At 46.5% G+C, this 27,869-nt stretch overlaps 1 protein-coding gene across 1 annotated transcript; it reads right to left on the reverse strand.

Annotated features, from left to right (window-relative positions):
- Positions 1 to 115: 115 nt before the first annotated feature.
- Positions 116 to 4,827, reverse strand: LOC148898007 (ciliary microtubule associated protein 1A-like). Its single transcript, XM_088996570.1, has 7 exons — positions 4,345 to 4,827; positions 3,742 to 3,820; positions 2,595 to 2,798; positions 2,392 to 2,499; positions 1,778 to 1,899; positions 1,566 to 1,706; positions 116 to 458 (listed from the first exon to the last, which is right to left on the reverse strand). Exons 2-7 carry the CDS (start codon positions 3,815 to 3,817, stop codon positions 342 to 344), a joined length of 768 nt encoding a protein of 255 aa, XP_088852696.1. The 5' UTR covers positions 3,818 to 3,820; positions 4,345 to 4,827; the 3' UTR covers positions 116 to 341.
- Positions 4,828 to 27,869: the final 23,042 nt, after the last annotated feature.

Raw genomic sequence — 27,869 nt, forward strand, 5'->3', positions numbered from 1 at the left:
TTTGGAATGTGGGAGGAAACTGGAGAACCCAGAGAAAACCCACGCAGGCCCAGTGAGAACATGCAAACTCCACACAGGGAGGCCGGAGCGGGACGCGAACCGGCGACCTCTGCACTGTGAAGCCGGTGTGCTAACTCGACTACGGGGCCGCCCTATTATCATACACTTGATTTTTTTTCACTGTTTCTGAGTGTGTGCCTTCCATGTGAGGATGTTGAAACAGTGTGGGTGGCAGTGTTTGGTTATGCCTGCTCTCAAGTGGAAGGTGCATTCATTGTCTTTCAATTGTCCTCTCCTTTTCATTCCACCAAATGTATTTTACCCCTTTTATCAGTGTGATGTTAAATAAGTGTTAATGAGCGTTGAGAACGATCCAAGTCTGTCAGGGGGATTAGGGTGTTTTCTGAGTGATGTCTTCCAAAACTGAATGATGGGGCTTTTGCATGTGAGGATGTGACCTACAACAAAAAAGGCCTTTAGAGGGACATAACAGTATGTGTCAATTACTTCAATGCAACAAATTGCAGGATGTATCTGGGAAATTCAAAAAAGGGGGCCACTTGGCCCTCTTGTGTCTTAAAAGGGGGCCAAATTGTAAAATTGATGGGCCTCATTTAACTAGATTGGCGAAGTATACAAAGCTGATTGAAACCAAAATATTTTTTTGGAGCATGACATTTCTAAATTGCAATTGAAAAAAACATTATTTGACCAAAATCTATTTTTGTAATATATCAACAACTTTAATTCAAGTGAAAGAATTTATTAATACATAAAATAAACAAACATGTTCTATTTTCTTTAGTTACCGCACAATCAATCCTGTGCTATTTCGATATTCAACAGTATTACAGAGAAGACAGAGAACAGTCTTCACACAATATTTCTTACTAGTGACTAATTAAATAATTTGATTTGCTTTGAAGATTTCTACCATCCATTAAATTAGATTAATAGCAGTTTACTGCAACGAATTGTCACCACCGTCAGCACTTATACAATTGTTTATTAAAAAACGAAAGTTTTTGTTTTCTGGCCCATGTCCCATGTCTCATGTTTCAACGCTCTATATTGCAACCATCCATCATGTTCGATGTAAATAATGCAATGCACCATGGGTAAATGAATATTCGATTAGCCCTTTTGGCTGTTTCCGGCGGATCACAGGAACGCGCCAAACATCCTCTACCATGACTTTGGAACGCACTGAAACAAATGCAAGGTGATTATGGCGAGATATTGGTAAGGCAAGATGGCAGATGATGAAAGTTAAAACATCTGAAGGAAAACGAACAGCTTTAAATTACTGTTGAACTAAATTTGTTTCTATTTTAACGGAAGTATGTCATATGTGGCGCAGATCATGGAGTAATATGCACTAATCATAATAGACTTGTGCCGGTGCTGGCGCAGTGGCGTTCCATAGTTGCACCAGTGACTGTCAAAATGCATAAATGGTACCAGATGCCCTGAAATTGTATTCTTAACTTGTTGCATAAATAGCAAATACTTTCTCAAGACATCATGAACTTTTTGAAATTATTTCAATGAGTAAAGCATCCTACCTTCTCAGGGCAGTAGACTCCAGGTGCTGGCGTCTTTGTAAAGCTTGTCGGTAGGAACTTGCGGGCTGGCATGCTGTACTCAGGAGGTTTCTTGAGGTAAGTTCTTGGATCCACAGCTTGATAGGCTGCAGGGCCCGGAGTCTTCAGGAGAATGTATCAATTAAACCGGACTGGATCAAAAAAATATAAGATAAGGTCTTATATATGTCTACCTGTGCCATGTCATTAAAAAAGTTGCCAACTTTGCTACGACCACAGATTGTGTGTGAAGGCACTGCAGGTATATTCACAGTTTTGGATCCCAGAACAGGAGGCAACATGTTGGATGCTGGACCTGCAGTGAAAGGCAGAGTATTATGCGTCATAAATACTGTATGAATATCAAAGATCAGAGGTGGGTGCTAAATAGAGGGGACAAGGTCACCACCCCACCACACATACAACTCACACACAATATAGGTATATATATTATATATATTGTGTGTGTGTTGTATATACACACATATATATATATATATATATATACACACATATATATATATATATATATATACACACACACACATATATATATATATATACACACACACACATATATATATATATATATACACACACATTCACTGTATACAGTATATACACTGTATATATACAAACCATATTTTCCGGTGTATAAGGCGTGTGTGTGTGTGTGTGTGTGTGTGTGTGTGTGTGTGTGTGTGTGTGTGTGTGTGTCTGTGTGTGTGTGTGTGTGTGTGTATGTGTATGTGTGGGTGCATGTGTGTGTGTGCGCAATGATCAGAATAATATATCAGTAGCATGTTACCGGGTGTCATTTGGTAGCTTGGCACTGCTTCTTTCCACCTTGTAGACAACGTGTAAGCAGGAGAGGAATGAAATGTGACCTTCTCTGCATTTGCAATGTGGTAGCAGTCTTTAAAAAAGCACAAAAAGATGCAATCAGCAATGGCTGTCATCTAGTTTACTGTACACCATCTCATCGGTTTAATAATTATGTGTAACGCTCACTTGGTGCAGGGATTTCCTCACGCGCCCGCTCCTTCCGCCGTCTGCCAAATGAAAATGCTGGTGTTCCATCACGGCCAGTTTTAGTGATGTTGGAGGGGATAAAGTGGGCAGGTCCAGGTGAGATTTGTTGTTTGCTCATGTGACAGGTTTTGCCAAAAGTGTAACTTGGTGCCTTGAATTTTGTCGGATCGTGGTTATTTGCGCCTAATTAAGAGGGGAAGGCAAATATGTTAGCACTAATCATATTATCCATCCAGCCATCCAATCATTTTCGAAGACGCTTATCCTCACAATGGCCGCGGGCTATCAGGAGCCTATCCCAGCATTCTTGCGTATTCTGCGATTGGTTGGCTGTCAACCGGATCAGGGTGTATCCCGCCGACTGCCCATAGACAGATGGTATAGGCTCCAGCAGGCCCGCGACCCTCATGAGGATAACCGGATTAGAAAATGGATGGCTGGATAGTAATAATAATGAATGCAATATATTTACTAATGTTTATGAATTAACCACTTGGTTAAGAATCACAGGAATAGAACACAGCCAAAAACACACCAAAAAAATAAAAATAAAAAGTAAACATATTTTCAATCAATGTGAAATATACAGTTCGGTAAACAAAAATTTTGTTGACCGACGTAGTCTCTGAGATAGAGTGATTATCCCTCTGTAAACTGCTTGGAAATGCTAATATTTTCGTCAAAACATGTAGCAGAGTGCACACACTCACACTGACACTAGAAATTCGGGAAAATTGGAACAGTGCCCTCCTTTCCAATCCAAGTCAGCAAAGTACTGTATGTCAGTGAAAAACTACCAATCGTGATTATGTTGTACTACTGTGGCGTGTGTTCACTCTGAGTTCACCACTCTGAAACCTACTCAGAAAAAGTCAGGGCCTGACTTATGTATCGCATTTTTACATACAAATATCCCAAATTAAACCACATTTCAACAGTTCATACAAACAAACAAGCACAAACAACTGAGCAAAGTAACGCCAAATTCAAGTTTTCCCTTGCTTCAGTTGTCAAACAATTCTGATATGTTTAATTTTGTAATGTGCATGATTTCAACAAAGGTGCAATGGAGTGATTTGTATAAATACTATACATTCCTTGAAGAAATACACAACGTGAGTCTTACCTGTGAGCGAGGGAAGTGCATACAGGGATCTTTTGGGCCCCACCACCCCGCCAACTTTCGGCTTTTCACCAGGCATGAGCTAAATGAAGAGTAGATATAGTTGATAGTCTCTATTATTTCACTGTATTTGAAGAGTAAGAGCATAAGCGCATTGAAATTTTTGGTGAAAATGAGGACAAGCGATCGTATGCCATTTGTGTCAGCAAGCTAAATGCATGAATGGATGGATGGGTGGGGTTGGATGGATGGATATTATAGAAGCAGCAATTTACCTTAGTAAGGGTTTATCCATGTAAACTTTCCATGTGCTTCCATGTTTATGCATGGTTTTGAATTCAGTTTTTTTAATACTTGAAAAGACTAATTCCCTTTCTAATGGAATTAAACACAAATACTTCAATAAGTGCATTTGTGTGTTTATTTAGCAGTGTTAATTATACTAATATATGTGACAATGTCGTTTCATTATTTGTATTAATTAACACTTCATTTGTTCATAACGGTGATAACATAATAAAATTCAAAACAGCTGGTAAAGTCATTTAAAGCAACGTTTAATGGAGCAAATGTCCAGCGTGTAACACTTTTGAGCATGCAACCAACCTGTCACGAGCGCTCTTTGACTTCCGGTGAAATTGGAACACGCCAAATGCTAACCAAATCCAATGCTATCGTGCAGTCAATGCATCCTGACGCCGCCCCTTGCGTTCGACATCATTAGAGGCCTGAAGCGATGATGTATTTTGGATTAGGGTGGCGTCTGCGCGAAACAGAGCAAATAAAAATGCTGTGAGTAGCGATGACGTCATGGCGACCGGTCTGCTGCTCCACGGGGACAAGGGCCGAGTTTTACACCGGCAATATTCAGCAGATGGCGCTGTGATGACTACAAAAACGAGGTGACTTTATTGTCTCGTTCTCATTTTGAAATGCATGACGTTTTGCGTTCTTGTGGAATCTCGCAGTCACATTACTGTACTTTTTTTAAGTTGGAGTTTGGCGGGCACTCGGACCAGGCATCTCACCCAGCAAGTGCACAGGAGAGGGCGGGTTTATGTTGCATATACGTATTTCACTTCATTTCCTGTTTGAGTTACATCCACTTGTTAGCCGTTGGAATAAACACATGTCTACGTCCAGTCTAGTGTGCTCCTTCCTCAACGGCTACACTGGTGCCCCCAATGTTTAAAATGTTCCTGACGAAGAGGCATCTTCCTCGGCCATGTCGTCACGACCAACGCTCCAACTCGCAGCCGCCGCTTCAGCGGCGAGGCTGCCCACGTTCTGGCACAGCGATCCGGCTTCGTGGTTCCAGTGTGACAGGTTGTAAATTATCGTATTTCCTATTTTGGTTACATTCGCGTAGTTCTATTGGTTTACAAATGATATATATCGAAAATGTTTATTTAAACATGGAACGCCTGCTTCGGTTCGTGTTTCGTGTCGGACCGATTTAGATCGTTGGACCGGAAATTGTTGTGCGCGTACGTTTGCATTAGATCGGGGCATTCGAAGCAAACCACTGTTGAGTCAAGACGTATCACATTGCTTGTCTTGTGGTTTTTTTCTGGATCCCACAACACCGTATCTCCCTTACTATAGTGGAGAGCGCAACATTTTGGAGGCACCGCTGGGATATTTGCGTTCGAGTGTTGTCTACTCGCCGTGGGTAGAAGCTCGCGCCGAATATCCCCAATCAACCCAGTCGGAGTGGCGTCGCCGTTTACTGGTTTGTTTCTACATGTGCTCTAGTTGCATCTCTGTGCGTACAGCCACCACTAGAGGGCACTGGAAGACTTTGAAGTGAATCCGGCCAGCTGAACTGTACTTACAGTTGGACATCAAAGGCAAGTTATTTGGACTGAATTTTCGACAGTTGTCAGAGTTATGTGCTGAAATCCAAATATCTGGACTGGAAAGAGAGCAACTTACAGGAAAGACTCGAGGCCAACTAATTAATATTGTGTCAACCTACATTGAAAGAGCTGAATTAGAGCTAGAAGATGGAGGAATGTCAGATTTGCTACGTGTAAAGGACTTGATTGAAAGTATAAAAGATTTTGAACTAGAAATAGCCAAACCAAGTGAAAAAGGTCGGGATGCAGTGCGAAAGAGAAGCATAGTGCCCCCAGACACTGCCCCCTGGCGCAAAGATTTCAAAATATCTGGACAAATAGGGGAACTCGGACAAAAAGATAAACTCACATTTCCTAATTTGGTCAGACAGATAGAAAGTGGGCTCAGTAAAGGCTACCAGGGGGATGAGATCATCGATGCAGTGGTTCGTGCCATAACACCAGGTCTGCAGTTGAGAAGCTACCTCGAAGGGAAAGAAAATCTTACCCTAACTTCTTTACGAAGGATTCTCCGATCTCACTATCAAGAGAGAGGAGCCACTGAGTTGTACAAGCAGCTCTCATCGGAAGTGCAGACTAATAGAGTCCCCACAGAAATTTCTACTGCGTGCAATGGATCTTCGTCAAAGGATTCTTTTTGCATCTCAAGAAGCCGAATCAGGGGTGAAGTATGATCCCACTTTGGTCCAGAGTTTATTCCTGCACACAGTTCTGACGGGGTTACAGAGTGACAATGTAAAGAGTGACATGCAACCTTTCCTCCTGCTAACCACCACATCAGATGAAGTACTGTTAGAAAAATTAAACATGGCATGTGCAAATGAAAAAGAGCGACAGGAAAAAAAGAAAAATGCTGCTGCACGGGTGACAACGCTGAACACTGTCCAGTTAGATGACACACCAGTCCCGATTGGGAAGAAGACAGTCTTAAAGCAGAATACTGTTACTGTGCCGAATGAACTCCTTTCAGAGATCAAAGAGATGAGGTCAGAGATGATGCTGTTAAAAGAGCTGCGTGCAGAAGTGTCCCAGATCAAAGAGACTATTCAGAAACCAACAGCCACTTCTCAGCCCACCAGCGGAGGACCTGAACGCCTGCCTGACCACTACCCTGAACAGGTCGCCTTCATTCCACCTTCACAATATCAGGTAGATCCACCAGCCAGGCACTACTACACCCAGCACTCCCCATCAGCTCTTCAGCAGTACCACCCAGCACCAGGCCCCAGGCCGATGAGGGGGGCAGCACAGTTCCAGCAGCGGTTCGCCCCTCAGCAGTACTACATGCCCCGTCGCCCTCAGCCCAGGTGTTATTCTTGTATTCAGACAGGTGAAGAATATTGTCAGCACTGTTTTAAATGTGGAAGTAGTGAACATTTCAGAGCAGGCTGCAAAGCACAGAACTCAGCTAGGAACCATGCTTTAAACTAGAAAGGGTTACCCCAGTGGGACATGGTGTGACCACAGAGACAGATAGGTCCCAGTATTACAGTGGTGCGATGAAAATGGGATGTAAGCCCCACACATGTGGCCCCGTTCAGAAGAGACATAAGCAGTCATTTGTCGAGCGTACAGATAAGAAACAGTGTGGCAAATTACCTTCGGTCAGGGAGTTGGTGGGAAAGAAATGTCTTATTCGGTGCTTTTTGGGTAACAAAAGGGTTGAAGCACTCTGGGACTCGGGGTCCCAGGTGTGTGCTGTAGATGAGTTATGGAAACAAACAAACTTACCTGACGTGTCATTGAAAAATGTGAATGAACTTATTGACCCTGATAACACTCTCAATATTGTGGCAGCTAATGGAACGGATATGCCTTATGTAGGATGGCTTGAGATACCATTTAAACTTGGTGCTAATGATCCAGGGCTACTTGTACCAGTATTAGTACTAAAAGGTGACCAGCAACAGTGTCCTATCATAGGGTTTAATGTCATTGAGCGTCTTGTGTTAGATAGCCTCTCTAATGAGTCACAAACAGGGGATACAGAAAAGCTCTTGAAATCGGTTAGACTAGCTTTTCCCCACCTTAAGCGCAATAAAGCTGCCACTTTCATAAAAGCAGTTAGTCTGGGACAAGCACATGAGTACCGTGTAAAAACAACAAATGAGAGATTCACTATAGCCAGGCATAGCTCACTTATTATTCCATGCAAAGTACAGGCTAAGCCCTTTAAGGAAGATGTTACATTGGTTTTTGAGCCAAGTGAAAACCCACAGTGGCCAGATGGCCTCGAGCTTTGTGACTCGTTGGTCTCAGTAAAGGCAGGTTCCATCCCTAGGATAGTTGTTAGTGTCCAGAACCCTACTAATCATGATATTAGGTTTCCAGTAAAGGCTATTATTGGTACAGTGCAGTCAGTAGGGTCTGTCTACCCAGCTAACATATTTAAAAGGGACCTTCCTTCAGCGGTTGTCAATGAGGTCCATGTCCAGAATACCACCATCGCTCTCAGTGAGCAGTGGGACCCCCCAATTGACCTTTCTCATTTGGACGAAGATAAAAGAACGACCGTTCAGCAGATGTTGAGAGAGGAATCGGCATCATTTTCAAAATCGGACGACGACATAGGGTGTGTGGAAAACCTACAAATGGACATTTTGTTGAAAGACACTGAGCCCGTTTCAAAGACATATATGTCTGTCCCAAAGCCAATGTACAGAGAGGTGAAAGATTATTTACAGGACTTGATAGCGCAGGGGTGGGTGGAAAAGTCCACTTCCTCCTACTCATCCCCTGTCGTCTGTGTCAGAAAAAAAGATGGTACACTGCGCTTATGTATTGATTACAGAGAGCTGAACCGGAAAACACACCCTGACCGGCACCCCATCCCACGGGTACAGGACGTGGTGGATAGCCTTGGGGGTAACACCATCTTCTCGCTGCTGGACCAAGGCAAAGCATACCACCAGGGGTTCATGTCCAAAGGGAGCCGACACCTGACTGCCTTCGTGACCCCTTGGGGCCTTTATGAATGGATTCGAATTCCGTTTGGACTCATGAATGCACCAGCAGCGTTCCAGCGGTGTATGGAACAATGTCTGGAGGGGTTACGGGACGAAATATGTGTCCCCTATCTTGATGACATTCTTGTTTTCAGCGGGACATTTGACAACCACGTTGAGGACGTCAGACGAGTGTTGCGACGTCTCAGGGAAAATGGAATAAAACTCAAAGCCCGAAAGTGTGAGCTCTTCAAGCCGGAAGTGAGGTACCTCGGCAGGATTGTCTCTGCTGAGGGGAGCCGAATGGACCCGGCAGATACAGCAGCAGTGCGTGCCCTGAAAAACAAGCAGCCAGGCACTGTCGGTGAGCTTCGAGCCATTTTGGGACTATTAAGCTATTATAGGCAATACATCAAAGATTTCTCTTGTATCGCTAGTCCCTTGTATGCTTTGCTTAAAGCCCCTCTGAATGTTGAGACTCAGCAGCATCAAAGACAAAAATGGAAAGTTTGACATAACAGTGTGTCTTCCAACACACGTATTGAGTGGAGTGATGAGCATCAGTCAGTGTTAGAGCAGCTAATAGACTGTTTAGTTCAACCACCAGTTTTAGGTTTTCCTGACTTCGCGCATCCTTTCATTTTGCATACAGATGCCTCTAACCGGGGTTTAGGTGCTGTGTTGTACCAAAGACAAAATGGCTAACTTCGCGTGATAGCCTATGGCTCTCGGACATTAACTGCAGCTGAGAAGAATTATAACTTACACTCGGGCAAATTGGAATTTTTGGCACTTAAGTGGGCGATCACAGACAAGTTTCGTGATTATTTGTACTATGCACCATTCTTCACTGTGTATAGTGACAATAATCCACTCACTTATGTACTGTCGACTGCTAAGTTAAATGCAACTGGGTGCAGGTGGGTCGCAGAACTTTCTGATTTTAATTTTACTGTTAAATATCGTCCCGGTAAGGAAAATGTTGATGCAGACAGTTTATCTAGGATGCCCCTTGATATGGTAACATATATGGAAGGATGTACAAAAGAAATGTCATATGATGCTGTGAGTGCTGCCGTTCAAGCGGTTGACCAACAGAACGAGTCTAGTGCAGCTTGGTCTATGGGAATCTCAGCTACGTGTGCCGAGGTGTCACTAAACACACCGATAGCCCCATTGACTGTTGGACAGATCAAGCTAGATCAAGAGACTGACCCCATTATAGGACATATTATTAGATACAAACTGGCGGAGACGAAACCGCTAGGTACTGAACTAAGAAAGCATTGTCCTCAAGTTGTTTGTCTTGTGAGGGAATGGGACAAGCTACACTTTAATGACAGAGGTGTTTTGTACAGAAAAACGGCAAACAGAACCCAACTACTGCTTCCTGAAAAACACAAGGTGACAGTGTTAAAAGAGCTGCATGATGAAATGGGCCACCATGGTGTAGAAAGGACTCTTTCCCTTGTAAGGGATCGTTTTTACTGGCCCTTTATGCAAAAAGAAATAGAGGACTATGTACTGAGAGAGTGTGTGTGCCTAAAACACAAAAAGCCCAACCGTGAGACCAGAGCCCCTCTCACTAATATTGTGACTACTCAGCCTTTTGAACTTGTCTCCGTTGACTTTTTGCATCTTGACAAATGTAAGGGTGGTTATGAATACGTGCTTGTGCTAGTAGACCATTTTACACGTTTCGCTCAAGTTTATGCTACAACGTCCAAATCTGGCAAAACAGCGGCAAACAAAATCTTTAATGACTATGCTTTAAAGTTTGGGTTCCCCCTTCGAATTCACCATGATCAGGGTGGTGAATTTGAAAATCAACTTTTTGCTCAACTGAAGGAATATTGTGGGGTTGCGGGTTCAAGGACAACCCCCTAGCATCCACAGGGAAATGGACAGGTTGAACGATTTAATCGAACACTGATCCAGATGTTAAAGACACTGACAGAGAAACAAAAGAGTAACTGGAAAGACTCACTAAACAAACTCGTTTATGCTTACAACTGTACCAAAAGTGAGGTGACAGGGTTCTCACCTTTTTACTTACTTTATGGACGTTCACCACGTTTGCCAGTAGATATGTTGTTTAGTTTGAATCCAGACTCTAACCAGGGTGAAACCAACCAGAAGGACTATGTGAAGAAGTGGAAACAGGGCATGGAGGAAGCGTATGCGATCACGCAAGAAAATAACAACAAAGCTGCTGCCAGGAGTAAGAGACTATATGACAGTAAACTAAAGTATTCTACCCTGTTGCCCGGTGATCGTGTTCTGGTTCGAAACTTAACCCCACGTGGAGGTTCAGGCAAACTGAGAAACCACTGGGAGGATGTTGTTCATACAGTGGTTCGTCAAGTCAGCCAAGACATTCCAGTTTATGAGCTGAAACCTGAGAGGGGGAAGGGCAGATCTAGGATACTCCACCGCAATCTCTTGCTGCCATGTGATCATTTGCCATTAGAGACTTCACTACAGTCCCAGTCCAAGGAAAAGTCCATTCGGCAACGACCGAACAAGATGCCGGAAATGGATCCGGAAGAGGATGATGAGGAGGATGAGTATTATCCAGTGTTGCATCGCCAGAGCACCCGACCAGACTCACCAGAACCGCGGGACGTGAGCTTTGTGGAGACAACCCACCATGATGACAATCAACTGGGGAATGAACTGCCGGGGACGGAGCCGGGAGCTGCGGAAGTTGACCAATCTCAGGAGGGCAACATTGGTCCGGAAAATGATCCACCTGTGACAGTGTGTCCCCCTTTTCCCCAGCCACCCCCCAGTAATCCTGATATTGGGGGAAATCAACGGCCACGACGAGAACACAGGAGACCCAAGGTATTCACGTATGATCGCCTTGGTTCGCCATCTTGCTACAATGTAGGGACAGTACCATATCATGGTGAACATACAATGCCTTGGATGTATGGCGCACACCCCTATTATGCCACGAAATACTACAGAAATGGTTAATCGACACTTCGGTTTAATAGAACAGTGAGATGGAAACAAGAAGACCCCGATGAGCCCTGTATAAGTAAAACGGAATGTATGAAAAGAGTTCCAGTCTGTGAATTGTTGATTGTTATAATGTAAACAGAATGTATGAAAAGAGTTCCAGTCTGTAAACTGTTCATTATTATAGTTCATATTTGGATGCAGTTCATAATACCGTGCGTCATTGTTTTGGGCACGTCGTCCAGCGTATTTATGTATTTACTAGTACATATGTTGGGGACAACATCTATTTTGAGGGGGAGTATGTGACAGGTTGTAAATTATCGTATTTCCTATTTTGGTTACATTCGCGTAGTTCTATTGGTTTACAAATGATATATATCGAAAATGTTTATTTAAACATGGAATGCCTGCTTCGGTTCGTGTTTCGTGTCGGACCGATTTAGATCGTTGGACCGGAAATTGTTGTGCGCGTACGTTTGCATTAGATCGGGGCATTCGAAGTAAACCACTGTTGAGTCAAGACGTATCACATTGCTTGTCTTGTGGTTTTTTTCTGGATCCCACAACACCGTATCTCCCTTACTATAGTGGAGAGCGCAACACCAGCATGTGGAAGCACTTTTCCACCTACGAGGCATCACGGCAAATGAGCCGGAATATTACCTGGTCGTGGCGTCTGTCAACGAGCAGACTACTCATCGTGTGCTGCCGCTCTTACGCACGCCTCCACAGAACGAGAAATACGTGGCGCTCAAACACCTGCTGCTCAGACGGTTCACATTATCGGAATAAGAGAGCAGACAGGCTTCAATCCCTTCCCGGACTCGGTGACGGAACAGCAGTGGATCGCATGGACAATATGCTGTCGCACTTCGGATGAGGCCGGATTCCTTTTCCCCATATATACCTCCGTCAGCTACCAGCATCAGCGCGTGCCGTGCGAGCTAACCCGACGTGCTTCGCCACCGACGACTATCAAGGTTTGGCTGAAGAAGCGGATCGAATGCTTCTGGCGACACGGCGGTTCGCCGTGCAAAGCGTGACGGCCGAACCCCTCGGTGAAGGGGCATCAAGCATCGATCCGACCGTCGTGGCAGGAGTGGTATCGGAGAAGCGGCGCGGGAAGACCACCTGATTTTCCATCAGCGGTTTGGCACCAAGGCTCGACGCTGCGTACCCCTCTGCCGCCACGAGGCTCTGGGAAACTCCCAACACCGGCACCCAGTCGCAGCCGTGGGCGCCAGCAATGAAATCGAGCTGCATTTCATTACGGACTCCTCGTCAGGAAGACGTTTTCTTGTGGACAGCGGATCAAATTATTTAATGTCAGGTAACGTTTACGAACGTCTGCTGACCGATTTCCCGTCGTTAACTACCCCCGCCTTTTCCAATTCCGATACGAAACACAGGGTAGAGAGCATTTTATCCCCACGGTCAGCCCGCCAGTTTTTGCCCGTGTTCGTCGCCTTGACGCGGCAAAATTGGCAATGGCGAAAGGTGAGTTCGCGACGATGGAGCGCTTGGGCATCGTGAGGCGTTCCAACAGCCCGGGGGCCTCACCATTTTACACATGGTGCCCAAAAGTGATGGTTCTTGGCGGCCGTGCGGTGATTTTTGTCGGCTTAATAACATAAGCACACATGACCGTTACCCCATCCCGCACATTCAAGATTTTTCCGCACGTTTGGCTGGCGCCGTGATCTTTTCTAAAATATATCTAGTTCGCGGTTATCACCAGGTACGGGTACGGGCAGAGGATGTGCCAAAAACTGCGGTGATTACCTCCTTTGGCCTCTTTGAATTTCTCAGCGTGCCTTTTGGCCTGAAGGGGGCGGCACAGACCTTTCAAAGACTGATGGACTCAGTCTTGCAAGGCCTTCATTTTGTATTTGTCTATCTCGATGACATCCTTGTGGCCAACCCTTCACAGCAGGAACACCTGTCGCACTTAACTAAGGTTTTCAAGCGTCTTGATTCGCACAGCCTTATCGTTAACCCTGTGAAGTGCCAATTTGGTCTGTCCAAGATCGATTTCTTGGGGCACCGCATTTCTCCACTTACCCGCCAAAGTGCAGGCAGTGGTGGATTTCCCCCGCCCGGCTACAGTTAAGGCTCTGCAGGAGTTTTTGGGCATGATCAATTTTTAAAACCGGTTTCTTTCTCACGCAGCCGACCTACAACCTCTCTACAGGGCCTTGAGAAAAAAGAAGGCTAATGACCCAGTTAAGCGGGCCCCGCAACAAGCACAGTCCTTTCAACGAGCAAAGGACGCTCTCGCGAGTGCAACTCTTCTGGTCCACCCGATCTCAACTGCACAAGTAGCCTTGACTACCGATGCGTCTGATGTTGCCGTAAGGGCGGTGGTTGAGCAGCTTGTGGCGAACGAATGGCGGCCCCCTGCATTCTTCAACTTGAGTAGGTGGCACTGTGTGAGGGGGGGTCCCGCTCTCTGCGATGTGTCTACGGGTCGCACTCGTCCCGTGGTTCCGCAGGAGTGGCGTCGGCGAATTTTTGATTCTATTCATTCCCTCTCACACCCTGGCGTCCGGGCATCAGTGAAACTACTTGGGGCCAAGTTTGCCTGGCCTGGGTTACGAAAGGACATCAGGAAGTGAGTGGGCAGCTGCATGCGTGGCATGTCAGCGCGCCAAAGTCCACAGGCACACCTGGGCCAACCCGGAACTTTTCCAATTCCGGCCAGGAGATTTGACCATGTCTATGTGGATCTGGTCGGGCCCCGTCCTCCGCAGGGTTGCACACATTCCTCACTATGGTCGATCGTACCACTAGGTGGCCGGAAGCAGCCCCCCTGTCCTCCACGACATCGGCAGATATAGCCCGCGCATTTCTGTCGTCCTGGGTCGCACTGTTCGGCACACCATCCGATATCACTTCGGACAGGGGCCCCCAGTTTGTGTCCGAGCTCTGGTTGGCCGTGGCGCAGTCCCTGGTGAATTTCTGCCTGAAGCTTCGGGTGCACCTTATTTCCCCTTTTTGCCAGGAGAGCCCCTGACTCCAGCACAATTTCACCACTGTGTCCCCAAAGTATTTGTTGCGTCTGCTCTTAGGTCAGCCCGGTTTGTCTTTGTGCGTCACAATGCCCACCGCTCTCCCCTCCAGCCGTCGTACGATGGCCCGCTTATAGTGCTCAAACACGGTGAGAAGAGGTTTGTGCTCGATATGGGTGGGCGAAGGGAGGGCATTTCAGTAGACAGGCTCAAACCGGCTCATTTAGTTGCAGGCGAGGACATTTCGCCGGCCCAGGTTCCACGTCGCGGACGCCCTCGGAAACCTCCAGCCTCACCGTGCCATGCCAGGGTTGAGTGTCGTTCCCCCACTCAGGTTTCACCCGGGTCACCTGCCCGAATAACTTCACCTGCACCACCGAACGGAGGACTGCATAGTCGTTGTGGCAGGCTGGTCAAGCCCTCAGCAAAGTTTTCACCTTGACTTTCCTTCTGGGGGGGCTGTGGCGGGCACGAGGACCAGGCATTTCACCCCGCAGGTGCACAGGAGGGGGCGCGTTTATGTTGCATATATTTCACTGCATTTTCAGTTTCTGTTAGATCCCCTCGTTAGCTGTTGGAATAAAAACATGTCTACATCCAGTCTTGTGTGCTCCTTCCTCAACGGCGACAGTGTGAGTAGTCGAAAGTACAAATGTCTGTTTTCAAATGTATCGAATAAGAACAAAAAGTCAAATCAACAGAAAAACAAACACAGTACGTACTCAGGAACACTACCTGAAAATCTTGAACACACTAAGTCACAGGTGTCAAAAGTCAAGGCCAAATCTGACCCATGACATTTTTTTCAGCCCGCGAAAGCAAATAAAACTTCCATGATGCTAGGATGAAAAGGTTTCTTCTCCTGTCATCTGTACTTCTTTGAATGATGCTTGCTAAAATCCTAACCAAAATTTCATATTTTGGATGTAAACCACAATAACAGTCATTATTCTTGACTTCAGAAAAAAAACTAGTTATTCATTAATTTGTTGTGCACTCAATATGTGCAGGGCATTAAACATTCTAATGGCTTCCCCAAATTCATAATGGCCCTCAAGAGGATCCATAACTACAATGTGGCCCGCGGCAAAAAATGACTTTGACACCCCTGCACTAAGTCATGGACGGAGACAGAACTTTTTCAGTAAAGCTGGCAGAATAACACAATACCTCACTGAGCGGTTTATCATAGTCTCAAAAATAAATAATTCTCATTCTTGTAACATTTTCTCACTAAAATATCATTTATTTAACGGTAACATCCACTCTCAGGTTATGGCCAAATAAAATGCACTTTCAGAGTTTTATGAAAAACTCACAACACAAGCAGAAACAAAGGTTTGCGTGACAGCATGACGACAGCGTGAGGACAGCGTGAGGCGATCCCTCAAAGGGACCAACGCACGCAAAGCCCCGGGTCTCGATGGCATTCCTGTCCGTGTCTTGAGAGACTGCGCTGAGGAGCTCACAGATGTCTTCACGGACCTCTTCAACACCTCACTGAGCCTGGCTGTTGTCCCCACGTGCCTCAAAGCCACCACCATCATCCCGGTTCCAAAGAAGTCGTCCCCACCTGCCACAACGACTACCGCCCGGTCGCACTCTGTCAATTTACGTTTCCACGTTTTCCCACCGAAAGGGATCCCTGAGAGACACACTGATACAACTCAACTCACTCTCGTTATTAATTGTTGATTGAGTTTTGAATGCATTGGTTCTTTTTTGTTTGGTAGACGAGCAGTGAAGTAGGTCATAAACCTAAAAATGGAAACACAGAATATGAATGCAACTCATTCACAATCATTTCTATCACTACTTTGACATTATTTTAGTTTAAATCAACAGAAAGGTAGAACGTGGAAATGCAACATGTGGACTCACCGGCGGCGTATCTCTCTTGGCTAACAAGAGCCACCTGGTTCAGACAGCATTTAACTCCACAGCCACACCCACTCACCGGCTGATCGGATTAACCCTTTCAAGTCTGTACTGCATGTAAATCCAAGTTTAGCATGTGATTTCCGACTGACTAATCAGAGAGGTCACCCAACATTAAATCATATTACAAAGGTTTTTTTTCCACATCAGATAAAAGTCCATTCTTATTTACTGCGCACGAAGAAGATGATGCCAATGTTATTGTTCGGACACCGACGTTGACAGAGCGGGTGTACTGTCAGGGTATGGTTATGTGCGTGTTTTTATCTTCTCACTTCGTGAATGTGCAAGTGTGGGACCTGGTGGCAGCGGTAGGCTTGCACCTACCAGCCCTGAAGGTGTGGGAGCAATGACGTCGGGGCAGTGCCTGCAGAACCAGAGTGATGTTAGTCAAGGAAACCAGTGTCAGGCCTAGCTGGGCCATGCTGGTCTTCAACGGGGAGGAGGACCACCAGTCTCCTGACGTCTCTCCGTGAGGTTACGGTTGTTTGCAGCGGCAAGTCCTTCCTGCGTTGCCCGACTGCCAGTGGGGCAGGCAGGCCGGCACATATCCTCACATCTGCTGTTCGAACAAGTCCTTTCTTGTCTCGGTAGACGGCCTGGATCCGTCCAAGCCGGAATAGCCCTCATAGAGCGTTCTGGTCGGCGATCCACACAATGTCATCGGCTTCAACGTTCCTCTTCGTATGGTGCCATTTTGGCCGCACAAATAGGTTTGGTCCAGCAAGTTCACGCCATTTTGACCAGAACATGTCCATGCTGATCTGAATGGCTCTGAGCCGGCGCCAGGGATGGATACACAAGTCGATTACTCCTGTATCGCCTCCTTGTCCGGTCCGTCCAAGGAGTAGACTGTTGGGTGTGATGTACTCAACTGAGTCCTGTTGTAATTGTGCCCTCACATCGATTGGCCTTTCATTTGTTAGGTTAGCTGCCTGATAAAAGAGGGTTTGGAGTTCGCTCCAGGTGAATGAGCCTGCTGTCCCACCGAGGCTCATGAGGGCTCTCTTTAAGAGCTTTACTGCGGTGAGGTGCGTCAGCCGGGTGGAACTCCCATGACCACTGTGTTCTATTCTCGGCAGCTTTGTTCTGGATGGAAGCTTCCTGCAGGCTGGCCAGGCGCTTGTACAGTTCGTTCAAGGCAGGTTTAGATCCAAGGAAATTTGTTCCTCGGTCAGACCAGAGTCTTTTTGGATGGCGTCGCAGGGCTACGAAACAAGAGTAAGCTTGGAGGAAGCTCTCAGATGATTGGTCGTCAACAAGGTCTGCATGAACTGCTCTTGATGCCATGCAGCAGAACACTGTGCCCCAGACCTTCTTTCTGGTTCTTTTCTTGACGGCATCCCTGATTTCGAAAGGACCTAAGAGGTCAAGCGTGGTGTATTTGAATGGATTGGCACGCTGTGAGCGCTCTGGTGGCAAATCGCTCATAATATGCTGGCACATTCCCACTTTCCCTCTTTTCTTGGCGAAGTTGATGGAGGTTATCACCCGAAGCTTGTCTGTCTCGTGTTTGTAGCCAACACCCAGCGCTTTGTTCTCCTCATCCTTCATTTGGTTTGGCAGCACGAAGGTACTGGGAGTTATTGTTTTGGCCCTGATGTCAGCAGGTGCACTACTCCTCCCACTTTGGTGTGACAGGATCCATGGCTTGAGGAAGAAACCCCCCGCTGTCAGAATAGCCTCCATCCCCCTGGTAATTTTTTGCAGGGTTTCAAGGTCATCATGTGATGTCAAGATGTCATCCACGTAGCTATCCTCAATTAGAACGTGGCGCTCTTCAACCATGTCAGCGAACTGGGGAAGGTTGGCGGTTTCCCTCATGGCGACTTGGGCGACACAACCAGCTGGTTTGTCACTGATGTTGACCCTGACAACTGCGAAAACCTCCATTTCATCTCCTGGGTGGTCTCTCGAGAGAAAGCGGTGTAGGTGGGCTTCCTTTTCCTTCAGCCACACTGAGTTATACATTCGTTTGACATCTCCTAGTGCAGCGTGTTGTCCACTCCTGAACCTCAGAAGCACTACCCGTATTGGGTTGAGAACATCGGGACCCTTGTACAGGAGATTGTTGAGACTCATCCCTCGGAACTCTTGGCTGCTGTTCCACACTATTCTCACAGGGGTTGAAGTGGAGTGAGGATTAGGTGCAACTAGATGACTTACATACCATGTTGGTCCGGTCCAGCTATTGATTTCCTCATTAGAGAGTTTGACAGCAGCTCCTCTGGCAACCGTTTCATGAATGTGTTCTTTGTATGCGGCTTTCCAGACAGGTTCCTTCTCCAGACGTCTTTCAGTGTTCCTGAAGGTCGCTTCAACTGCTTGACGGTTTTCTGGCAGTGTTGCTGGGTCACCCTTCCAAGGATACGCTGCGTCCCAGTGGGGAGAATCACTGTGTTTGTCAGCCAACACGTAAGTGAGGCAGTCCTTTATCTTCTCCAGGTCCTTTTCTTCCCTGAGAGTCATTTCCTTCCCTCCTGGGGAACACCTGCCGCACTTGCAGCCACCACATAAGGGACTACAGGCTGCTCCAATGCTGTCCCACTTGAACCATTCAAGGACCTCCTAGTTTGTAGCTGTGAGGCTCTGGGCAAGTGCTATCTCCTCCGCTGCTTGGACAAAGACTGTCTCTTTACATGCCTTCGAGGCAGACCTCATAGTCCTTGCAAAGTGAGTGTCCGAGCGGTGCACAGCCAGGTCGATACCCTCAATCAGGTTGGGGTGGGTTCCTCCAACAGTCTTGTCTAGAGGGCCATCCCAGAGCACGAGGTCCCCCACAATCTTGGTTGGCTGGGGAACAAGTCGACCCTCGCGGTGACTGATCAGGAGGTCTATTTTCTTTGGCCGTACTAGTTCATCAGCGGCAACGTCAGGGAAGAATTTTTGCAATTGCCTGGCTGAGACGGGCTGGTTCACCTCAGCAATGTTATTTAGGCCATAGCAGAGAATCTTATGTTCATCCACTTTTCCCTCGGGGTTTTCACCCTCAGGCGGAGGGAATATCTCTTTGTCACAACTGTCTTACTCATGCCCCCAACCCCATGGATGATCAGCTTAATGTTCTCACCTGACAGACCAAGGCGGTTGGCTGCTTCATAAGTAATGTAGTTTGTATCAGAAGCGAGGTCGATGAGGGTGCCAATTAGACAGCCTAAGTTTGTTGTTGCTTTCAGCAGCATCATCACTACTGGGTATTCCTTCAGTCCATCTCCAGCATTGGTGCATACAGTTGATGAGACTTTGTTCGGGAATACCTTCTTGCAATTTTCTCTTTGTTCTGGTGTAAGTTCCGCCAGAAAGTCCTCCTGCCTCTTAGTCAAGCCAATTCTCTTTTCTCCAGCTTGTTCACTGCTTTGATTCTCACACTTGTCTCTTTTTGGTTATGGTGGCTCGGGACAGAGGAGATAGTTGTGGTCTGAAACCCCTGCTTCCCGACAGACTAGTTCTGTGCAGAGGAATTTGGAGGTACAACCTTTGCCATCCTTGGTGTGAGGCCGCAAGCATTTGAAGCATGACCCAATCTTCTTCAGATGAGCCTTTTTTCCAGCAAGGTCTTGTTCCTTGAAGATTTTGCACACAAATAGCCTGCCAGCATGCGCGTTGTCGCCACACACGTCCTTTTGACCTGCAGCAGATTTAGTGGAGGCTTTCTTCACTCTCACGACTGGTGAACTTTTCTCCACTGCATCTTTTTCTAAGGAGGTGGGCTCTAATTGGTCCAATTCTTCCAGGATTGCTTCCTGTTTCTTTAGAAAGTCCAGGAGGCAGTCAAAGTGGTTCGATGGAGAGAATCCGCTAGCAGGGTTAGTTCTGTGCACAATCCACTCCTTTTTCAGTGTGCTGGGAAACTTGCTCTCCAGAGACTGGCAGACCACCCGATTCTTGACGGCATCCTCTTCTCCAAGGATCTGAAGGCTGCAAAGCGCTCTTTCCACAGACTGAATCAGTTCAATGGTTTTCCTGGGGTTGTTGCCTTTAAGAGAGGGAAGAGCCTGGACTTCATTTGTGATTAGCCAGACAATCTTATGCTTGTTCCCATACTTGTTATCCAGCAGTCTGAACACGTCATTGCGGAACCACAGCTGGAGAGAACAAGTTCCCTTTTTACCTTCTCATATAGGCTGCTTAGTAGGTGAAATTTTCTCACAGCTTCTGCTCCCTGTGGGTTGCCTAGTTGCTGCAGGTCCACCCATTCGGCCTTCCACCTGTAGTAGTCCCTCATGTCACCGGAGAAAGTGGGTAGCCGTGCCCTTTCAAGGCTGATTTGAGGCTTGAAATCAGATGCTCCTTGCTGCACAGTTCTGGGGCTGATTTGTAGTGAGAAAGGCTGGGTGGTTGTGTCGGAAATTCCCATTCCAAGGTTGGAGGTTAGCGCTTTCTTGGTGTTAGGTGTTAGGTTAGGCTTTGGTTCCACAGGCTCATCTGGGGGAGATAGGGTGTCTGTGCTGGTCATTCCCGCTCCGAAGTTGGAGGCCAGGGTTGCACCACTTGGCTCCTCCTTTTCCTCTTCTTCCAGCTTGTCTGACAAAGCCAGGAGCCTTTTACTCAGCGTTTGCTAGCATACTCTTAGGTCCACTGCCTTAGAGGCAGGAATCAACTCCTTCCATTCCACCAGCATGTCACTGAGTTTGGCGACTTCTCTGTCTAGGCCTTTATTCCTCAGCCTGCAGTCCTTGATTGGTTGCTGAGGGCTGACTTTGTCCTCTTCAGCACGAGTAACTGCAGACTCAGCGATTTTAGACTGGGCAGAGAACATGTCATACCCATATCCATTCCAAAAGGCTTCTTGGGTGGCTCGTTTCACCTCAAGGAACTTTGCCTCGCACTCAGCGGTCAGCCTGTCGACCTCCACTGCAGACTCTCTGACCGTTTCATCGTCTGATTCTCTTAGGGCGTTGGCATACTCAAGCCCGGCATCAACAACTTTAGAGAAGTCCATCTTGAAGCTCCTCCATTCATTTGGAACATCACTTGGATCCAGGAGTCCAGCCGCCACATAAGTCGTCAAAGCATTTCCTTTTCTGGTGAATGAGGCCTGTGCTTTTGATCGTGCACTCTTGAGTTTTTTTCAAGTCATCCATCTCAATTCCGTTTCTGTTGACTGGAGAGCCGACTGTTTGACCAGTGGGGTCCTTGTTGAGCGGCTTTGTTCCACTTTATTGGTGCAATTGGCTCCTTTTCCCCAGATCAACCGGAATTTCAAAAGATGAATTGATTGGATTTGTCTTTGTGGTTCTGAAACCCAGTTACAGACGACTGTACCGGGTGGCACAGTTGGTAGCTTGGGGTTAAGCTTAACCAGCAGTTCCAGGTCGGCTCCAGTCAGTCACTGGAGTGTTAGGTCGGCCAGGGCTGGGTTGGCTGTGCCTTTCAGGTGAGCAAGCTGCTGCTGCACCAGTCCAGTGCAGTGAGCGGCGGTTTATGACTGTTCGGTCAATTTACGTTTCCACGTTTTCCCACCGAAAGGGATCCCAGAGACACACTGATACAACTCAACTCACTCTCGTTATTAATTGTTGATTGAGTTTTGAATACATTGGTTCTTTTTTGTTTGGTAGACGAGCAGTGAACTAGGTCATAAACCTACAAATGGAAACAGAATATGAATGCAACTCATTCACAATCATTTCTATCACTACTTAGGTAGAACGTGGAAATGCAACATGTGGACTCACCGGCGGCGTGTCTTCCTTGGCTAACAAGAGCGACCCGGTTCAGACAGCATTTAACTCCACAGTCACACCCACTCACCGGCTGATCGGATTAACCCTTTCAAGTCTGTACTGCATGTAAATCCAAGTTTAGCATGTGATTTCCTTTTTACACAACACACTCACTCCCAACCTCATGAGGTGCTTCGAGCGGCTGGTTATGAACCACATCAAGGCTGCCCTCCCCCCAACCACAACCCTTTCCAATTTGCATATCGGCCCAACCACTCGACCAATGATGCCATTTCCACCGCTCTCCACAGCGCTCACCCACCTGGAGACCAGAGACTCCTACGTCAGAATGCTGTTCATCGACTTCAGCTCAGCATTCACACCCCAGGGGTGTGTGCTGAGCCCCCTCCTCTTCACTCTGCTCACACATGACTGCTCACCATTATCATCCAGCTCCACCCTCTTCATAAAATTTGCGGATGACACAACGGTGGTGGGCCTCATCAACAATGATGAGGAGACAGCCTACTGGGACGAGGTCAGCTGCCTGGCCAGGTGGCGCAAGGACAACAATCTCCGTCTGAATGTGGAGAAGACAAAGGAGATTGCTGTGGACTTCAGGAGAACCCCCAGCATGCTCCACTAACCATCGACGGTGCTGCAGTTGAGAGAGTGATCAGCACCAAGTTCCTGGGAGTGCACATTTCCGAAGACCTGTACTGGAGCCACAACACGGCATCACTGACCAAGAGATCCCACTAGTGCCTGTACTTCGTCCGCAATCTCAGAGGAGCTGGAGCCCCGACTCCCATCACGACCTCCTGCTACCGATGTACCATGGAGAGCATCCTGACCAGCTGTATCACCGTGTGGTACGACGCCTGCAACGTGTCCTGCCGTAAGACTCTGCAGCACATCGTGAGGACAGCTGAGAAGATCATCAGTGTCTCTCTCTCCCCCTTCAGGACATTTACAACACCCGCCTCACCTGCAGAGCCATCAAGATTGCTGCCGATCACCTCAGCCCTCCCACAGCCTCTTCATCCTGCTGCCATCAGGTAGGAGACTGCAGAGTCTCTGAGCCAAGACCAGCAGGCTCAAGAACAATTTCTGCCACAGGACAGTCAGGAGACTCAACCCCCCGTCGCCTCCCCTCCCACTGCCACACTCACCGAACTCTGAGTACACGCTACATGCTGTACTATCATCCTGAACTCATTTTTTTCTGCAAGACCTCACTTCAACCTTTTTTTTTGTGTTTGTTTTTGCATGACTACACTAAGTCACTTTACATACGACACTACCTAAACTTTATGTATGACACTACCTCACTTTACATTCAGAAATTACATGTATTGTCTGTTGTCAATTGTCTGTCTTTTTTTAGCCACATTATAAGTGCCTTGCATGCTGGGTCCGAGAGGAAATTAATTTCATATGTGCTGTATGTCATGCATATTAGCATATTTGACAATAAAGCTGACTTTGACTTTAGTTAATTGCCATTGATGGTGCCATTTTTTTATGCTTTCACTTTGATTTTGTTTTGTAGCACGCGTCAACTACTACACCATGCTAGCGAACACTATTTGTCAACTGTCACCGACAGATCCAACTTTCCATTCATTCTCTATCAGGTTATCCTCTTGAGGGTCACAGGAGTCTATCACAGCTGTTTTGCGGCTGTCAGCGGTTACATTCCAAACAGGTCGCCAATTTCAGGGCATAAAATAGAATAAGATAAAAAAAATCATTTATTTCTCAACTTGGAAAAATTCCCAATCTATACATGCTTACTTGCTTAAAGGACAACCGACGCCCCCGGACAAGTTGTGTCCATAATTTGTAAAATCACTTCAAATGACTTCTACTGAGCATAATGCATAGCTATATCTTACGTTTTAAGACTCACACTGAATATTCAGGTATACTTTTTTTTTGAGTTGATGACGATCCCCTACGTGATGTCACATTTGGAACGCCCCCTGACCGAGAAAGCGACACACAATGCATTTTGCGGTACTTTGTTTGGTCTGAAAACATCGTGTTGATCCGTGTTGCTGGCATAATTAGAAGGAAAACATAAATAATGCGATGGTGAATCGTTGTGTGTTGCACCAAGACTACTATTTGATATTCGCTGACACAAATTCCCAGCAGAAAAATCAGCCCATTTCCAACGGAGCTTTGGCGCCATATTTTGGATTTTCTGGGAAACGACATGCTGTCCTTGACAGCTCGAGTTGATATGGGAGCACTCCTTTAATCGATTGCAAAGATGCTTTCCTCTTCAGAACTATTTGAATCATATTCATAACTGAGATGACAAAAAGCATCTTCTCCGAATCTGAAGCCATTGTTTTGATTCTCGAGCAAGGCAAGACGTCTTGGCGTGACGTCACGAACAAGGGGGCGGGACCTTCTGAAACTGGCCATTTCCGGTTTCATTTTGAAGTCGCTTTTGGACACTTTAAGTCAGTGGTCTCAAACTCGCGGCCCGGGGGCCAAATGCGGCCCCCGAAAGAATATTTTGCGGCCCGCCTTGATATGAAAGATTAATGTTAGTGCGGCCCGCATGATTGATATGAATGAAACTTCTGTGTGGAGCTGATCAAATAGGCAAGAAAAGCCATGTTTAGGACAGTTCATGTTCAATATTTTCTTGATGTTAAGAACGTTAAAGGTTGAAGAACTGTGAATACAGACATTTGAAACTTTATTAAAATAATTAGTTTTCCTGTGGTTTTTCTGAGTCCGTATCTGCCTTATGAACATTATAATTATTGTATTTATTTATATCTGGTTAATTTATTTTTTATTCATTTTTCCATTTATTCATTTAAATCATTTTTTGTGTGTTAAAAATAAAGATTTTGAGAACATTGGAATGTTTTATCTGTGATTTTCTTGTGGAAATCCTGATGAGGCCCAGCCTCACCCAGACTTTGCCTCCAGCGGCCCCCGGGTAAATTGTGTTTGAGACCCCTGCTTTAAGTCATTTTTATTGGTGTTTTGCATTTGACTAAAAATATCAGCCTGCGTGTTTTGGGTATTTTATATGCTATAAAACGTTTTTTATGTAAGTTAGGAAACAAAAAAATGGTGTCAGTGTCTTTTCAGTCGAATTGTTTGTAAAGGTTATTGTGAGTGAGGTGAGAGTGAAGCTGGGAGGTTTTTTTCAAGGATTGTGGCGATGAATGGAAGATGGCAATTGGACGTAAGTCATTGAAATCGTTAGGATCTGAGCCAGGTTTTTTTTCAGGATTGGAGTAACAGCTGCGGTTTTGAGTGGGATAGAAACAATTCCAGTTGATAATGACGAGTGAGAAATGGTTGAAATAAATGGGCGAAAAGGGGGTAAGCAGGATTTGATTAGGATTGTAGGGAGGGGGTCGAGCTGACAGGAGGAATTCTTGGATTTGGTGATTGTCTGAAATTATAGAGGGATGGGGGAGTTCAAAAGCGGATAGCAGTTTGTAAGGAGTAGAAAGGTTGGGAGAGGGTTGTGTATGATTTTGTTATAGAGGGAAAGGAGGGCCCATGTGTTTCGAGAATTCAAGTCAATGAGTCCAGAGTAGTATTGCGATTTTGCACGTGAGATACTGGGTGAGGTGAGCTGTGTACATGTCCTTGTGAGTAGTGAGACCGGTCTTCCTGTGAAGTCTTTCCAGTTGACGAGTTTTAGTTTTGATGGAGCGGAGATGGGCGGTGAAACAGGGGGTGGACCGGGTGAATTGGACAGACCGGGACTTTACAGGCGCAAGGGCATTGAGGGTGTTCGTGAGGTCCGCGTTGTACCGGGAAACAAGTTCATCAGGGGAAAAGTTGTATCTAGAGTCAGGGTTGCAATCAATTCGGTGAGGGTGGCAGTGTTGATGTCCTTGATATTGCGATAAGTGATGGTGTGGGGTGGTTTGGGGAGAGAGAGGATGATGGAGACGTTAAATGAAACCAGGAAATTGTCCATTATAGGGAGTTTGCTGTGCAATTTGTTGGGGTAAGACCAGAAATGCAAATGAGGTCCAGAGTGTGGCCTTTTATGTGGGTGGGGAAGTCTGAGAATTGATGCAGACCAAAGCTGTCAAGTGAGGAAGTGAAGTCTTTGGTGAGGGGAAGAGCGAAATTGTCCATGTGAAGGTTGAAGTCCCTGAGAATAATTACATTTGGTGACAGACCGCAGAGGTCTGTGAGGAATTCAGATAATTATTTTAGAGTCACAATGTGGTTTCGGTGCACGGTAAACAGCGGTTACGATTGTGGGAGAGGGTCCGGAAATTTTACATGCAAGGCATTCAAATGATAGGGATTCCGGGAGTGAAACTTGGAAGACTTTCCAGTTCTCGCGGTAAAATGTCACGAGACCACCTCCACGGCCTGAGAGGCGGGGCTGAGCAATGTAAACAAACCTTGAGGGAGTCGAGTCGTTGAGCTGGGAAAAGTCTCCCGCCGTTTGCCAGGTCTCATTAATACTGAAAAAGTCAAGCTTGCAGTCACTTAGGATGTCCTGGATAAGACACCCCTTTCCCGTAAGCGAGCAGACATTGATGCTGGTGGCATCCCCACTTTGAGGCACATTAGCCGACCTAGCCAGGCCCGCTAACATACGGTCTGCCACAGAGCGGCTGTCCCTTCTGTGCGGCTGGCGGAAGGATGGCCACAGGGAGGGTATATCCTTGGAGCCATCGAGGTGAAAGTCTCAATGTGATCCACGGTGGTATACCTACGGGAAGGGTGACGAGCGATCTTGATGTGGAGTTTGAGATCTTTGTTTTGAAAGACTCTCCTCCTGAGTCCGCCAAAAGATGCTGATGCCTGTTTGATCCGGTGTTGTATCTCTCTGTCGATGCAGCAGTCGTCAGAGAGAAAGCTGCCCAGGTATTTACTACTACTATTGCTAGTGGCTTATTGGAGATGGTGAAGGTTGGCGGATGAACTGGAGGAATGGATGCCCACTGACAAATTACCTCAGTGTTTTCCACATTGACAGACGCCCCGTCTGCCATAGGCATCTGCAGCAGCTGAGAGACTAGCTTGTCGTGCTTCTGGTGTATGGGCCACAACTGCACAGTCATCTGCATATTGGAATTCGATGACCTGCTCTGATCTTACTTTCATGACTGCCTGGAGCCTCTTGATGTTGAATAGATTTCCATCAAGCTGGAAATCTATGGTAACCCCACTGTTCTACTCGATCCTCTCATGGAGCAATAGTGTCACACACAGGAGGAAGATGTTGAACAGGACTGGTGCGAGGACACATCCCTGCCGTACACCAGTCTGTACCTTGAAGGGTTGTGATTCAATACTAGTCACACCTGATGTCACCCCATTGTGAAATTGGCTAAGGATATTGATAAATTAATGTGGGCAATCCAAACTTCAGGAGAATGTTCCAAAGAAGCTCCCTGTTGACCATGTCAAAGGCCTTTGACAGATCAATGAAAGCAACAAAGAGGTTCTGGTGCTGTTCCCTACACATCTCCTGAAGCTGTCGTGCTGTGAACACCATGTCTACGGTGCTCCTGTGCTTCCTGAACCCACACTGGGATTCTGGCAGCAGATCTTCTGTGATGCATTTTATCAGTCTATGTAGCATCACTTTAGCCAGGACTTTACCAGCGACTGCCAGAAGTGAGATGCCACGGCTGTTACCATAGAGGGATTTATCCCCCTTGCCTTTGTAGATGGTAACAATATTTGCATCTTTCCACTGCTGATGCATTTTCATGCTTGCACACATTGCTG

Source organism: Hippocampus bargibanti, linkage group LG05 (assembly GCF_051943395.1).
Source record: "Hippocampus bargibanti isolate YZ-2025 linkage group LG05, ASM5194339v1, whole genome shotgun sequence".
Lineage (NCBI taxonomy): Eukaryota > Metazoa > Chordata > Actinopteri > Syngnathiformes > Syngnathidae > Hippocampus > Hippocampus bargibanti.

Coding starts and splice junctions, on each gene's coding strand:
- LOC148898007 (XM_088996570.1), bottom strand. CDS start 3,817: ATGCCTGGTGAAAAGCCGAAAGTTGGCGGGGTGGTGGGGCCCAAAAGA. Junction 2,799..3,741: donor TGCACTTCCCTCGCTCACAG/GTAAGACTCACG, acceptor CCTCTTAATTAG/GCGCAAATAACCACGATCCG. Junction 2,500..2,594: donor TGAGGAAATCCCTGCACCAA/GTGAGCGTTACA, acceptor GCTTTTTTAAAG/ACTGCTACCACATTGCAAAT.